This window comes from Helianthus annuus, chromosome 13, assembly GCF_002127325.2.
Source record: "Helianthus annuus cultivar XRQ/B chromosome 13, HanXRQr2.0-SUNRISE, whole genome shotgun sequence".
Taxonomy (NCBI): domain Eukaryota; kingdom Viridiplantae; phylum Streptophyta; class Magnoliopsida; order Asterales; family Asteraceae; genus Helianthus; species Helianthus annuus.
Window position 1 is genome coordinate 59,524,714 of NC_035445.2, and position 16,474 is coordinate 59,541,187.

The window sequence follows — 16,474 nt, forward strand, 5'->3', positions numbered from 1 at the left end:
AATCTAATGGAGCAAACGACCCTGTTACTCCAGGGATATTTCCCATAAATCCCGCCCAATCAATTCTACCACCGGGGGAAACTCCGATATCATGGTATGTCAGGTCACAAGGAGCATTAAATGCAGTGTATACACAATTGTGTGCTCAAACCGCTCCCGTAACACAATCGCGAAGGCCGGGATCTAGAGCTCATGCTTCTCAACGAGAAGAATCGACGAATGATGGAACAAACAACTATCAGAGACAACACCATGAGTCACAGCCTCGTCAAAGGCAATCAGTTCATGATAGGTTGGGCTCCCCTAGGGATGCCCACACCGATGAATCTGACCAAACGTATCGTTTGAGCGCAAACACCAGCGTATTCAACAGGCTGCACCCAAACTCTAACAAATCCAGGCCTCGAGCGGTGTACAACCCTGAGGCAGAGCATAATTACGACTTAGTTTACCGCCCTGCAGAAGCAGCGGAAAACTCGAAGTTTATACTGGAAATAGCTCTGGCTCCGTTAGAAAGGGCGAAATTACCATCTAACGTCGGCAAATTCAATGGGTTAACTGATCCCGACGATCACTTGAGGGTCTTCACCAGCGCAGGATTGGTCGGCGGTTGGACTCTTCCGCTTTGGTGTCATTTGTTTGTTCAAACATTAACGGGGCCAGCGCGAATTTGGTTTGATAATCTACCAACGGGGCAAATCGAGTCATGGAAAGACCTGCGCCAAAAATTCTTAACGCACTTTAGCCAGCAAAGGCGCTCCACGCGGGATACATCTGATGTCATGAACATATGGCGTCGAGATGATGAGAATTTGGAAGATTTTATAACCAGGTATAATAAGGAAGTATTGGAGATCGGTGGTGTCCACGAACAGCTAATCCGCGCTCAGTTTAAGTACGCGGTCAGATGTGATGATATGGTCAAAGTACTGTCCGGAACAGAAGGCCTCCCCAAGAGTTGGGAAAAGATAATGGCGGCGGCTAAAGTTTACGCACAAACAGAGAAAAACCTTACTACAAACAGACCGCCACCACCACACAGCAGGCCCACAGATTTGAGCGCAATGGGTGAACGAAGATTCAAGAAATCATGGCGCGAGTCATCTGGAAGCCGCTCCTCTGAAGATGCTCGCACAACAATTAACAAACTCTCTGCTCAGAGAGAGAACAAGCATGAAAACAGGGAGAGGCAGTGAACCCCACTGACAAAAACCCCGGCGGAAGTCCTGAGTACCGAGGATTATCAGTTTAAACCGCCAATTCCAATGAAGAGTAAACGTGGTCAGGATCTAGCGCAGTATTGCGAATATCACAAGGATACGGGACACACCACAAACAATTGCATTTCCTTGCGCACCGAGATAGAAAAAGCCCTCAAAAATGGGGAGTTTACACATCTACTCCAGAATATGCGCAAGGAGATTAAGCAAATCACCCGCAGAGAAGAAACCTCCAACAAACGGGCTAAGACTTAAGAGATGCTGCAGAATTCCCCGCAGAGAAACGTCAAAAATGGCAGAACTAAGTTAAGTTCCATTTAATTATTAAGACTTTGTAATGCCTCTGCGCGTTATCCATGAATAAAAATTACAAAGTTTCTATCATTTGTATTTACAAAATGCATGCAATTTCTTTTTAGTAAGCACGAAAACATTATGGTAGTATAGAATAAGCTCCATTCGCGGTCAGTGATTACTTTACAAATGACCATAAACTCCACGCATGAGCTTCATACCAACATTCATTCGCCTTACTTAAGTAAAAAGCAATTGTATTCATGCAAAAAATTGTAAAGGCATTCAAACAAATAGAAACATATTACTTTCAGCGTACAAATACGCCCTGACAAGATTCAAACACGGCAGTGTTTCGAGTCTTTACGCGAACAGCGCAACAAAGCAAGGATATACATCCCACAAACAGGAAAAAGGGAAAACACAAATTGTTCAGAAACAAATTTCACCCTACTCTAAATTTTCTCCCTCATCAGGGAAGATTTCTTTAAGCTGCGCTACCGGATCGTCCGATTGTAGCGCTACATCTATCAACTCCATAACTGGGAGTTGTAAGTTATTAAACTCCGCCTTCATAGAAGCAAGCGCGGCCGCAGTATTTACACCAAAAGTAGCAGACTTGCTGTCATCCCAAGTAACCTTCAGTGCACTCGTTACATGATGGGAGCATTCTGCATAACCTTGCGCATAACCATCCCGTCGCGCAGCAACCACTAAATCCGCAACAGTTTTATCCAGCTCCTTAGAGTTTAACACAGATTCAGCAACCTATGAAACCAAATCAATAGTGGTTAACACAAAAGAAAAGAAAGAAAAAAGCCAACGCAAACGCATATATAAGGTAGGAAGCTTACACAGGCAATTCCACGATCCTTCAACCAGGTCATATCATTCCTTAAAGGCTCAAGCTCGCTCTCTGCTGAAACCCGCGCCGTCTCGGAATTTTCCAATTTCTCTTCGGTTGCAGACAAGCGGCGGGAGGACTCAGCATGTTCAGAACGCGCAAGCTCCAGGTCTTTTTTCAGTTGTTCCTGGTCAGAAACCAAAGCAGTAAGTTCCTCTAGTTCCTTATTCCTAATGGCAAGAGTACTTAAAGCTTGTACCTCCCGTTGCTCGCTACGTTCCCTATGAGCACGAGCTTCTGCCAACAAGGCTTCCAAATCAGCTTTCTCCTTCTTCAATCTCTCAACCTCCGCATCTTGATTCTTCAGCTTTTTAACATCAGCTTTGAGGTTATTTATAATAATACGGAGATTTGCCTTCTCTGCATTATCCTTTTCACAAATCTTCCTCCAGTTTTTTCGTTCTTCAGAAAGAAGAGCAGCTTCAGCTTCAGCCTTTCTTTTCCAACCAGCAACAGACCACTCCCCAGTCTTCCGCTCAGCTTCAAACTTGGCTTGATCATCTTTTAGTTTCGCCATCAATTGCGCCAAGCGTCTCTCATCATTGGAGAATTTCTTCTGAGCCGCCGCAAAAGATTTTTGCTCCTTATGCATATTATACCACTCTCAAACAATACGATGGGTGGTAGAAACATGAGCGGTGGTCTCAGCAACGTAAGACTGATAGGCCTGATCGCAAGATCGGCTCTCTTGAAACTTGACCTCCCCAGGCGGAAGTATCCCCTGCAGCCAATCTTGGCACACATGCCAGTCCGCAAAATTATCCCCTTTCTTCAAATTCCAGACAGGAGCATGAGGATCAGCAGCATCCTTCTCCGAGTAGCTCCGATAATAATAATCTCCCAAAGTTTCCTCTGGACGGATAGGAGATTGCTTACTAGCACCGGCTGATGAGTCTTGTTCTTCAACTGTTGTCTTCTCAATATGCTCCGGTGTAGTATCTGAAGGAGCAGGAGTAGAAATTTTTTCGGTTGACCCTCTCCTTTGGTCTTGAGTAACCACCTTAGGAGCCGAAAGATTCTCCGTATCATCCACCTTGCCTAGGCCAACATCAGCAGGCCTCTCAATTTCAACAGGCTTCTCTGCACCCTCATCAGCACCTTCTGCAGCGTTTGATTGAACAGTTGCAGAAGCATGCGGAGGAGTAGGAGGAAGTTCTTCATGTTTCACAGCTTGAACATCGATAGGGGTTGGAGCAACAGGAGTTACTGTAAGAACAAGAATCCATAAAAATCTAACCCGTAAAAAGGAAACAAGAAAAAATGCTGCTTACCAGGAACAGATTCCGTAACAAAAGCATCAAGATTCCCCCTTCGAGTAATCTTCTTTCTTTGAATCTTTTTAGGAGGCTGATCCTCCGCGTTAGTATCAGTTTGTTTTCTCTTGCTTGCTCCTCTCTGCACCAAATGCTCAGGACTAGATTCCAAGTCAATTGGATCATCTGGGTTGGATGGAGGAATATCAGCAGAATCTTTCGGCTCTGATTTCGGTCGCCGAATAGTAACTGCAGGCGTAAGACCCTCCAAAGTATCAGAAACCACCACATAATCACACTTGTCAGAAGAATGGCGCATACCTTTCTTCTCAACATTTCTAACTTTGAAAGATTGAGTCTTTCCGGCATCACCTTTCTTGGGCGCAACATTACTAGCCGTAGCACGCCTTTTCCTCTCAGAGCCTACGCCCAAGTTTGACAACTCACCTACAAAGCGCAAAGAACAATTAAGGCATAAAGTGAAAAGTTAGGACAAACAACGAACACAATCTTACCTGCGCCACCAGCAGGAGGATCAGACAGATCCGCGTCCCGCGGAAAAGAAAAATTCTTTGCAATGCGATCGTACCAAAATTCTTCATCAGGATTTTTCTTGATGGTACCCATCCTTCCCCCTTCTCTTTTATAAGCAACAACATACAGTGAAACAACTGCAGGAAAAAACAGACAGGCTCAAAAAAAAAAAAAAAAAAAACTTAAACCATACCATGGCCCCCCTCGGTGTATACAGGCTTGTCGTCCCGATCCATCCTCCAGTTTAAACTCATTCCAGCTCCGACAAGGGCTTTCTCCGGTAAAGCAATATTAGGTATCTCCTTCAGATCCTAGTACCAAGTTTCCTCAGAAGGGGTCTGGAGTGTTTCAATAGGAACATCCTCTTTTCCCCTCAACACCATCCTCATCGGAATCACTCCGGCCTTGATAAAGAAAAATTTATGTTTCCAATCGTGGAAGGATTTCGGAGGATTGAGCAAAATCTTCTTTGCAGTAGCTCTCTGAACGAAAGAGTAAAACCCCTGGGTACAGTGCGTTTGGTGAAAAACCCTAAATCGAGGAACGGTCGGCTCAATATTCATAGTCCGACACACGAACTCAAAATGTCGAACCCTGACCATACCAATAGGATGCAGTTGGGAAAGATGAATGTTATAAAATGTAAGGATGTCAAGAAGAAACGTCGTTGCAGGCAAACGAAAGTTGCCGTCACAGAAGAAATCCCAGAAAAGGGTGATATACCCAGACGGAGCATCTGCCACCGTCTGCCCTTCTTCAGGATACAGAGCACCCCAACTTTCCGGAAGCTTAAGATTTCGCATCAAACCGTCAAAAGACCCCCTCGGCCACTTCAAAGGTGGAAGTTTAGAAGACATCTCTTCAGCAAGACTTTCTTGATTTTCTCCGGTTGACATAAAAAGAAGAATGATGGATTTCTCAAGAAAAGAAAGGAAGGGGAAAAGTTTCAACAGAACAATGATGACATTAGGAGGTTACCCAAACGTTATATACTCATCGCAATAAATAAGCATCGGGAACCGTCACAGCAAATTTTTCGGTATCACAGTCCCTCAACAGAGCAGAAAAAGTACACACGCGTCTGCACACGCGCATGAAAGGCACGAAAAGCAGCATATACCTGACAGTGTCAGCTTGACCTACAGTCCTAGCTGTACCGTCCTATAAAGACAAAAGATTTCCAAAATTCCCAAAATAAAATAGAGTCTTCTCATAGAAGATTTCTCATTTTTTCGCGCTCAAAAACCATCTCTCTCGTAAGTCCAGTGCTCCACTTATTTGCATAAGTACAACACTAGACTGGGGGGACTTGAAGGGGTAAGGTCCCAAAAATCCCACAGAAAAGATATGCACTCACATCGGATCAAAGAAACTTAACGAAGAGTAAAGAGACTTAACGGAAGAAAAGATAACCGCTACGGTGTTAGCATCTTCCGTTATCTTTTCAATAACAGATTTTCCCTCCCAAACTCTCGGTTATAAATAGGAGAATTCTTCAGGTAAAAAAAGGCAGATCCAATTTCACTACTCAAATACCTTTATCTTCTCCATACAAATACTTATTCTCACACCGGAGTCGGGTCAAGGAGAGAACCCTCTTCTCCCCTTGACGAGGCTAACGGTGCTCTGTTTTGTAGAATAGCCGGAGAAGAAGTTCGATCACCACTGAACCAATTGAGAGAGAACTAACCTTTTATGCGGATTCAAACCCCCTAGATATCTCGGTTCCGACCATTTATCTAGTGTTTCTTCAAATGTGTTTACAGAGAAAGAAGATAGATGGATTGGATGATGCAAATTGAAATGTTTGATCCTAAATCTCGATTTTTATATTTGAAAACCGGTTCTAACGGTACAAATTAAAAAAAAACAGCTTTTTCTGTTAAGAACCGGTTCTTAACAGTAGACAGCAGCTTTATTGAAATACTCAGTGTAACCGGTTCCAAACAGTACCCGTAATCCGTTCTATTGTACCCGAAACCGGTTCCACCGGTTATAAAAAAAATGATGTGTACCCGGGTTGTACCCGGACCCGGTTCCACTGACAACCCGGTTCCAATCACTTGTATCCATACCCGGTTCCGGGTTGAAACCGATTCCGGGTTTTAAAAATACCCGATTATACCCATCTCTACTCTCGAACCACCTCCTTGGGTTTTAGAGGATTTTTTGCTCACAACAACCTTTGATTTTTGTTTAGCCATTAGTTGTGTGTGTAGAATATTATGCGAATAAAAATGATAAAAAGGTCGGCTATTTATAACTGAATCGAAATTGGAAAAAAAAATTTAATACACCCCCTCTCCAACGTTCATGTGACCATTCAACGATCACATGTTTTCATCCTCCATTCAATGGCAACCCGATTTAGGTACCCCTTAGGCAGGAGGGTGGGGGAGGGGGGTAGCTGCCAGAGAGTCGGTATTGAGGTTTGGGCGGGTCAGGCGACCACCCGAGGACCAAAGCAGTCCGAAATTTAAAAAAAAATGTTTTTTAATAAAAAAATTGAAATTTATATTATATTTTTAGCTTTAATAATACATTTTAAGCTTTTAGCTGGTAGCCGCTTAGGGTACCCAACCCGAAATCGGTACCCGCATTACACCTCGTGTATCTTACAGATGTTCTTAATTATAAGAAAATTCATCTTATATATTTTTTAATGGTAGAGTTTACTCGTACTATATTACACCAATAAAGTATCTGTGTTTTTAATGAAATGATACTTTATTCTTAAGAGTTTTTATATAATCGAGAAATATTATAAGAAAGAAAGAAAAGCAAATTGGATTTAAATAATATCAACTTTCTCAATTTGTCCGATAATAATCCCAACTCAGTTATTGGCTGATAATAATCCGAACTATTTCACTATTGGCCGATAATAGTCCGCCGTTAGAAATAGCTTAACGGAGTTAACCTTTTTTCCGAATTACAAACCGATGTTTTATTGATTTTGATCAGAACGATGATACAAGTCGGTTTATGTAAAACTTACTTCGAAACGGTGATCAGAACGATGATACAAGTCGATTTATGTAAAACTTACTTCGAAACGGTGCTTCAAAGGGCTTGATTTTTGTTAATTGGGAGTTTAAACACCCGAATTGAAGGACCGTTTTCGTCGTTTGGCGCAGTATTTCGGGGTAAATTTTACATCAATCAACTCGTATCTTCGTTCTAATCAAAAGCCCTAAAACATCATTTGTAATTCGGAAAAAAACTTAACTCCGTTAAACTATATTTAACGCAGATTATTATCGGGCAAAAGTGAACTAGTTCGGATTATTATTGGCCAATAACTGAGTTGGGATTATCATCGGCCAAATTAAGAAAGTTGGGATTATTATATTATATAATATACATTTAGCAACTTTGGTTGCGTTAACACCATCATTGCATCGCTTCAACCAGAGGAATCGATTCATTCAAAACATGCACCGATTCACGTTATATAATAATACGTACCCTAATATAAACAATTCGCAATATAAAATACCGTTATTTAACCGCCAACACCGTTTTCTGACATAAAACACCGTAGACACATGGCGTCGTAACGTCGTCCTCCGATGCGTCTCATCCAGTAGTCACCATCTTTGCCCCCTGCCACCGTTTCATATCCTTTATAACGCTTAAAGCCACCGCCTCAAATAACCATTTACCACACAATTTCTTAACTTCTTAAAAAATGGCCAACGAAGAACAATATCAACGATGAGTGTGAACCCTCCACCAACAACGTACTCCGCCATGAAATACCACTGTCGTCGTTAGTGTGAACCCTCCACCAACAACGTACTCCGCCATGAAATACCACTGTCGTCGTCACTAATCTATGACTCACTCCCCCGTCACTGGTTCAACCGGAAGAAGTGACGGCAGATGATGGTTCCATCTCTACGTTAATAATGACGGTAAAGGGGAGAGACAGGTATTGATTGCGTTTCAGAAAAAAAGCTAGGAATTATTGTTTTGATTCGAACCACAAAATAGAGAGAATAACTGATTCGAACCAAAAAATGAATGGCAACGAAGATGAATGTTTGTTGGTGCGAGATGTAGATAGAACACAAAAGTCCTATCTTACTGTTCCGATTACATTTACTGTTGTTTTGTATCGTTTCAGTTTCAAGCCCTCTCTTTTGTATCTTTTCAATTTTCGAAGGCCAAGGAATTATTACTTATGAGTTGTCTTCCATTCTTTTAATTTTCATTTTATTAAATCACTAGGTTATCTTCCCGTGTAATACACGGGTTGAACACTAATTATATGCTCTTGAGTCACGTCATAACAAATCATTCTTGTAGATGATTAAGTAAGGTACAGATGATTTAAAACAATAATAAATACAAAAACATTGCTATATTCTTACACCTATTACTATATTCTTACATCCAAAGATCATATGTTAAGCCAGCCAGGTGTACTCCTCTTATACGACAGCTAGGTTTACTCCTCTTATAGAGACTTTCAAGTGGTTTCCTATTCAGTTAAAGCTTTTAGCTGAAACCGTTAAACTAATTAGACATACAACGTAACTTAAGTCAACCCTTTTGTAGGTATACAAGTTAAAAATCTCACCTCTAATATGTACATCACAAAGCCAAGCATACAAAGCATTAGATTTCACAAGTTATGAATCAACCAGAACCTACATAATAGTAGAAACTATGAGTATGATGGTTGTCCGTTAATTATATGACTAAGTATCAGTCTCCCATTTGGCTATAAGAAAAACCAAGGTATACCATATCACATATCACATGATCCAAATGACTTTATAAATGTCCAATTGTTAGTGAGCGGTTCAACAAAACACTTAATACTGCTACGGCTAGGATCTTTCACATTTCGTTCCCAGAACCTACCTACTTCTGATGCTTTTGCTATCACAAAACTTTGCCTATAGAACTCCTCTGGAGGAAGACTTCCCCTCTAGCAACGCCTATAATGAAAGTTATCTGATGCAAGTTTTATGTATGTGAAAAGCCATGAATATTTTTGTATATTTCCAAAACTTAAACCATTCTATAGTAGGGATGTGGCTCATAACAAAACATTCCGTGTTAGGCTCTTGCTCTTATTTAACTTTTAAAAATCATACAGTAATTGATATTTAACTCTTCAATACACACTCATCACAATTCTCCACTTATATACTTCAGTTTCCACTTTATAAGTCTCAAATGTCAATTTAATTACTTTACACAATATATAAATTGAAGTACTGAACAAACTATTTTCATGTTCATGAAAGAGAAATTGAATCGTCATCTACGTCAATCTAAAGTATCAATTATTAACTTTAATGATTTAATATGCAAGGTGCAACTAAAACTAAATATTGCAGCAAAATTAATGACAAATCTACAATTATAAACTAAGCTATGGCGTCATCAAATTCAAATGCAATCAAATTCGATACCGTTGACATAGAAGTGTCACCGAATAATATTTCCAACTCGGCGACTCTGCTCAACGAATCCACTTCGGAACTCATCTCTTATCTCTTCCACCATAGCGCACAATTTGCTTGTTGTCGTTGTTCAAGATTTTTCCTCCTATTGTGTGATAGTTTCCGTTAGGTTGTGTGTGTGAATGTTGACGGATCGTTGAGTGAACGGAGAGTGAGGAGAAGAGATTAGATTGGTGAGCAGATTGAGATTTAGGATACGCGTGTTTTGAGAAAAAAAGTTTTCATCCATCCATTCGATCTTCTACATGAGGCAATCAATTTCTTCCAACAATCGATTATACATCGACCGGTTGGATCATATGAACGTCGTCGTCATTAGGGTTTGTTTAGAATGGGAGGATAGTGTAAACGCGAAGTGGGATTTGTTTGATTAAACCTATCTTCCGAGTCGGGTTATTTTACCCTAGGGATATTATTTTAGGTTAATGGTTTAGCGGGAAAAATCATCCAAGGACTCCTAAGCAATCGACACGTGTTCTTATTTAGTTTACTTTATTATATGTATAGATTAAGTTTTAAATAAAATATAATATTAGATTTAGTTCCGGTTATGTTTCTTTTAATAATATTAAATTTAGTTATTAAATCCATTTATTATGTATTTTGATGATGCTTGATGTTTAATTTGTTTATTTTGATAAATATGTATTTTGAGATGTTTAATTTGTTTATTTTGATAAATGTATATATAGATATATGATTGTGTTTGAAGTTTAATAAGTATATTGGATACTTTGTTATATTTTTAATATTTATTAATTTTATTATATTTGTAACGTCTTTAGGTTTTTAAATCCGATCCATAGTGAATCGGTAAGACGTTTGGTTCGATGCTCATTTCTGTTCGATGCTCAGTTCAGACATGATTAAAGCGGTAGGGTATTTATAAATTGGGTTGGAAGTAATTATTTGACAGAGTTAAGGCAGGTTTAAGCATGTGTTATAGGTTGTGATTGATATTAAAAAATTGGGCTAGCGGCAGGGTGTTTACAAATTGGGTTGGAAGTAATTGGCAAGGTCATGTTCCAATCAATGTGTTATAAATTGTGTTTCATATTACAAAGCCGGAAAATAATACTTGAAAAAGGAAAATCTTATATTGCTTCGTTTAAATCAATGATATATTTATTATGAATGTAACAAGTAACATGAAAAGCCATTTTTTTAACGGTAAATTTAGATTACCGACGGACCACTGGAGTATTATCGTGCCACTAGCAGAACAACCCGATCATGTCCATCTCCACTAGGCAATAATGCCTATACACCAGCAGAACCACCCGATCATATCCATCTCCACTAGGCAATAATGTCTATACACAAATTCAGGAGGAAACCCAATAAATCTGGGAAAAACCCTCTTTGTGGGAATCGAACCCATGACCTAATGGTCATAAGCCTTATCCCACCCCCAAGATACCACTAAGATATAATGCCATGGGTAACATAAAAAACCATTTAAAGAGCTTTTTTGATTTATGCAAAAAGAGTTATTTTGATTTATGCACCTTATATGTTAAATTAATTCTTTTATCCATTTAATCGTTAGTCGTTTGCTCATGTTTATTTTCTACTTTTTTTTTATTTCTAACATATGGTCATTTGGGTGAAACTAATTTCTAACAACCTGCTTAAATGAGTAAAGATGTATTGTTGATGCAAAGGTAAATTCTTTTTAACATTGCAATGCATATAAAGCATTGTAGGAGCCTATTTACATATTAAAATTTTATGGGTATTGAAATGAAATTGACTCGACAAATGGGAGAAAATGCTTGGTTAACATTTTTTGGCGCAAGTAGTTTTGTAAGCTAGAGGTTAGGCGAAAAGAAAAAATATGTTGCATTAACCTTAAAAAGTTTTGCATCTATTGTAAATATACTAAAGACTTAACAATCAACATCCCACCGCAACGCGCGAGTAAGCATAAACTCGTTTAAATACAATTTGCAAAGAAAAAAAAGCAAGAAAAGAAAAGGAGAAAAGAGACCCTCTTCATAGAATCATATTCCTTGGCTTTGTTAATGTTGCCTCTTCATCTTTTGACATAGCTAAGGAAAAAAAAATTTCAGTTGACAACAAGATATAAAATAAACAAAGTTTAAGATTATACCATTCACTTTAAAAGAATTAACATTTGTTTTGCATTTTTTTATAGTTTTACAAATTAAAACCTGGGTAACAAACGTTATAAAAATTATACAAGCTTTCAAATTATATGTGTGGCATAAGATATTATAAGTAGAGTAAGAAATTCATTTTTTTGTTATAAAATAATGATTTACAAAAATAATATTTCAGATAATGTGTTTTATTTTAGAGTTAAATGCCATTTTAGTCCATGTGATTTGGGCCATTTTGCCAATTTAGTCCAAAGGTTTCATTTTTTTGTCTGTTGGTCCAAAAAATTTCACCGTTGCCATTTTAGTCCACTGTGTTAACTTCATCCATTTTTTCTGTTAACGAGAAGGGCAATTCAGTCATTTTATATGGCCAAATTGCCCTTCTAGTTAACATAATTACATATAAAATGACCGAATTGTCCTTCTCGTTAACAGAAAAAATGGATGAAGTTAACCCAGTGGACTAAAATGTTAACGGTGAAACCTTTTTGGACACACAGACGAAAAATAAAACCTTTGAACTAAACTGGCAAAATGACTCAAACCACAAGAACTAAGATGATTCGCTATCACTGAGTATCACCTAAGTTGTTTGACCCGTTATCCAATCCGACCAGTCCATCCATTTGACCGAGTATCCAATCCGACCTACCTATTTTTGCCAGTGTGATTATTAATCTCATATCTAACCTTATGAAAACTATCTTCTTGGAACCCAAATGATAATACATCATTAGAACCCTAAACATAACCCACACAAGAACTATTTATATCTTTTTTAACCAAAAGGTTAAGGTTATAACAGTTTAGATAAAATTTGATTGCTTGCACCACCACTGCACCACAACCACATCACGGTAGCTCACTAGATAACATCACATTGTGCACCGACGCTCGATTTTAAAACAACCAAGTACTTATATAATTGGTTGGTTTTCGATAAGACCACAACAGGAGTTGATGATACAATGAAAAGCAAATGATTACTAACATACCCATTATTCAGGCTTATATTATATACACATCTGCACTTGTATCATGGATTCATGGTATTTTCTTGACAGAAAGAACAAGATCCATGAAAATGTAAGATATTATAAAAAACAGAAAAAAAATATTTGGAAAAAGTATTACTGTTCTCCAAATGTGTTTTCTCCGCTGTAAGTCACGTACAAGAAACCGTCTTCATCCTTCTTTTCTTCGTATACAGAGGACATAATCGCCCCTGCCAGAACACCACAGCAACACAAAAATAATCACCCGAAAAGCCATAGTTTTAAGTTGCAATATCGCACAGAAAAGCAAATATATAGCGGGTGAACCCCTTTTTATACTACTTTTTATTAAACAACACATTTCACCCAAGCCTGTTTTGATCAGAACCCATTTTCTAGTGAGGGTCTATTTTGACCATGACGTGTTACTCGACCCGCCCGTTTTGCCAGGCTCATGTATTCTAAATATATATAGAGAGGCCTGTATAGTATTTTGTTGTCATCATGGGTTGAAATACAACATTCTTAGTAGTACTTCAAATTATCAAAGGAAATAAGTCGGTTTTCAACTCAAAAAACAGGCTTTGAAATTAGATAATCTAAACATGATTACATAACCACCTCTTCGAATGTAATTGAAGGTTAAGGGCCTAAGAAGTTAAGAAAAAAGCGTATCAAATCTGTGTCACTTAAATTTGAAAAAAAAAAAAAAGCAAAAATCCAAGTTTTTAAAGTACGAAATGGTGCCTCGAGGCGTTTTCCCTTCGCCTCACACGAAGAATCGAGGCGTAAGCCCAAGGTGGGATTAAAACATATATATAAATAATTATATATCTTGTAAAAATAAAACACCAACTAATTTCATCAACGGAATCATCAAAAACAGACATTAAAAAGACATGGTATATTTGAAATTGACCCAAAAAGTCAAAAACATCAAGGCCGCCTGAGGTGTAGCTTTTCTTACCGCCTCAGCCCTATGAGGCGCACATACAAAATAAACCCATGAGACGCTGTTTCAGACTTGTTATTTGGGCGCCTCAGCCGTTTTTCAAACTATGCAAAAATCAAGTATTTCAGGAAGATTACCCGTTGGTGGCAGGGCGTTGTCAACGAATATAAATATAGCTTTCTCAGCGCTTAACTTAATCCTTTTACGAATCACATAAACAAATTGGCCAACAGTCAAATCGGCTGGAACAAGGTACCTGCAATTATTAACCCAATGAATACTTTATAAGACTATACAGAATAGGAGAGCATGAAGAGAGGGCATTAAGGGCCACGTGACAGCTACGTCAGCAAGGGGGCGTGGTAAAAAAGCACGGAGTGGGAGAGGCGTGAAAGTGACGTTTTTTATAAAAGAAATAAAAAATAAATAAACAAGAACCCATCAAAACCAACCCAAAATCCACCAACCAATGAAAAGCTGCCACCTCACCACCCAAATGCCCTCCACGCCACTGGAAAATACCCCACCCTCACCACCACGTCCCCCCACGGGGTGGTGTTCCCGGCGTGGAGGAGCCACCATGCCACTTTTCCACGCCCACTCCGTGTGGTCCAAGCCACCGATATATAAATAAATACAGTTTATATAAATATAAATTTGAAAATCCTAGGCTTTCTTTCCAATCTCCGGTATGTTGACATATATGTATATTTTTTTTTTTTTGTCATCATGAGAAACGGTTAAGGAAAACTCACGAGACCCAGCCGATACCCTGTTAACAAGTGAGCTAGTGAGGTCTAGTTAAACCACAACTTACGTTGTAGGTGATATCCGTTTGACTACTCTCGAGTAAATGAGAAAAATAGCGTTATAATAGCTATAGCATATACGTATTACATACTTTTTCTTATCGATGGTGGGAACATCGCTCCTCTCCCCTTTTTCCACGATCACCTTAAAATGACCAAATCAAAATTAACCTCAAAACAAAATCAAGAAGATTACTTTAGAACCATATCACATAACCAATACTTCTCTTCACTAGAATGAAATTAAAACTATAACTGCAAAGATTGATACATGTTCTGCAAAAGAGTCATCCATATAAACATGACAAATCTAGAGAGAGATCAACACTTACTGGAATCCTATCGGGGTACTTTTCTCTAATTCTAGCAGCCTCAGCACGCCTTTTCTCTGAATCGAACCAATACACAACTCAAATCAATGAGATCACTCTCAACACCAAAAATAACAAAGAAAATAAAACTGGATAATAAGTCGAAACCATTGGCGGACATGGGGTCAACCATGAAATTTTTTTTACCGTTATTTATACGCTAAAATTTGAATCGCCCCTGATAAAATTTTGGTTAAGCCGCTCAATCCCCCCCCCCCCCCCCCCATGAACAAATTTTTTTTCTAGGTCCGCCATCGGTCCGAACCGGGCCTAAGAGTAGTGGGTGTGGGGCGTTGGTTGGGGCGGGGGATGCCAGGCAACACTAGCTAACCCACACCGTGCCAGCGTTGGCCATGGCGTTGCTCCGCTAGCGTGGCTTTGAAGCCTGGCGTTGGAAGGGGGGCAGACGTGAGGTGGCTGGTGAGACTTGACCATTTGGGCTAGCCGTTGCCAACGCTGGCGCTGTGTGGGTTAGCCAGCGTTGCCTGGCATCCCCGCCCCAACCAACGCCCCACACCCGCTAGTCTAATATCAATATAACAAAGGGAACACTTACCAAGATCATGTTCTTGCTTGAATAAACTCTTTGCCATGTCACTATACTCAAAAACAAACATAAAAATTTAGAAAAGCAACCTACAGGTCCTATATTTGCAGTGAAAATAACAATTCACAAGGTCAAAATTCATCTTGATTACACCTTTTACGGTCAAAGTCAAAACAAAATTCACCAAGTAATCATGACCCATCAATAAATAAACCGATAATACGATTATAATCGGCGTAATTTCTTTATAATTTATTAAGGCAATTAAAATGAACATGCGATATTCAAACTAAATAAAACCCTGATAGTAAGATTGTTAAGTAATCAAGTTTATATTCAGTAATTCACACGTCTGATGATAAAGTCAAAAACTTAAAACCCACAAGAATTATGCGACTTTTACACAAGATATCCTCAGCAAGAACACAAATAAAGAGGAACAGAGTTAATTGCAGCAAAAGAGGAAAGAAAACAAACCTATTTCGACGATATAATGAGGGAGAGAGAGAGAGAGTTGATTGATTTTAGAAGATAATAAAACTGCTCAGTCTTTTGTTTTGTCCTTATAAATTGAAAATAAGATAGGGGAGTTATGGGTGGAGTTATTGTAAAAAACACCAAAAGTGTGAAAAAGGTAAGAAAGAATCTTAACCATTAGGGGATGCGGAGTGGTTTCGGTAAACCATCCTTTACTGATTCGGTAAAGTGTGGCCACCCCACCGCCAACATATAGTTTGCCGATTCAGTTGGGTAAATCGGTGATGGAACACCGATTCGGCAAGAGGGAGAAGGAGAGAGAGGGAGGGTATTGTGGGTGGGGTCCATTCCTATCTCAACCAATCACACATTTTTCCTTTTTTTTTTTAAAAAATAGTTTACCACTTCACCAAGTGTTTAAACCATTGCCAACATTTTTCACCAAAGTTTAAACACTTTTGCCTAATTGACATGGCGCGCTCTCATTGGTCGGTTTTTTGGTTTGCCACTTTAAA

General features: G+C 39.0%; 2 protein-coding genes across 4 annotated transcripts; both read right to left on the reverse strand.

Annotated features, from left to right (window-relative positions):
* Window positions 1–1,758: 1,758 nt before the first annotated feature.
* LOC118485612 (WEB family protein At5g16730, chloroplastic-like) lies at window positions 1,759–4,382 on the reverse strand. 2 transcript variants are annotated; one of them, XM_035981922.1, is made up of 3 exons: window positions 2,618–3,921; window positions 2,369–2,545; window positions 1,759–2,282 (listed from the first exon to the last, which is right to left on the reverse strand). In XM_035981922.1, exons 1-3 carry the CDS (start codon window positions 3,008–3,010, stop codon window positions 1,965–1,967), a joined length of 888 nt encoding a protein of 295 aa, XP_035837815.1. In that variant the 5' UTR covers window positions 3,011–3,921; the 3' UTR covers window positions 1,759–1,964. The 2 variants fall into 2 exon arrangements, with proteins under 2 accessions (XP_035837815.1, XP_035837814.1); XM_035981921.1 differs by having other exon boundaries at window positions 1,799–2,282; window positions 2,369–4,382.
* Window positions 4,383–12,765: 8,383 nt separating this feature from the next.
* LOC110898020 (autophagy-related protein 8f) lies at window positions 12,766–16,057 on the reverse strand. 2 transcript variants are annotated; one of them, XM_022144759.2, is made up of 6 exons: window positions 15,960–16,057; window positions 15,492–15,532; window positions 14,897–14,952; window positions 14,657–14,709; window positions 13,893–14,011; window positions 12,766–13,033 (listed from the first exon to the last, which is right to left on the reverse strand). In XM_022144759.2, exons 2-6 carry the CDS (start codon window positions 15,526–15,528, stop codon window positions 12,939–12,941), a joined length of 360 nt encoding a protein of 119 aa, XP_022000451.1. In that variant the 5' UTR covers window positions 15,529–15,532; window positions 15,960–16,057; the 3' UTR covers window positions 12,766–12,938. The 2 variants fall into 2 exon arrangements, with proteins under 2 accessions (XP_022000451.1, XP_022000452.1); XM_022144760.2 differs by lacking the exon at window positions 15,960–16,057 and adding an exon at window positions 15,866–15,940.
* Between the last annotated feature and the right edge of the window lie 417 nt (window positions 16,058–16,474).

Excerpts from the sequence above, each read along its gene's own strand:
- LOC118485612 (XM_035981921.1), bottom strand. The coding sequence starts at position 3,010 with ATGCATAAGGAGCAAAAATCTTTTGCGGCGGCTCAGAAGAAATTCTCC. Across the intron at positions 2,283-2,368 it reads AGGATCGTGGAATTGCCTGT|GTTGCTGAATCTGTGTTAAA; the intron begins GTAAGCTTCCTA and ends TTGGTTTCATAG.
- LOC110898020 (XM_022144759.2), bottom strand. The coding sequence starts at position 15,528 with ATGGCAAAGAGTTTATTCAAGCAAGAACATGATCTTG. Across the intron at positions 14,012-14,656 it reads CCCACCATCGATAAGAAAAA|GTACCTTGTTCCAGCCGATT; the intron begins GTATGTAATACG and ends TAATAATTGCAG. Across the intron at positions 13,034-13,892 it reads CAACGCCCTGCCACCAACGG|GGGCGATTATGTCCTCTGTA; the intron begins GTAATCTTCCTG and ends GTGTTCTGGCAG.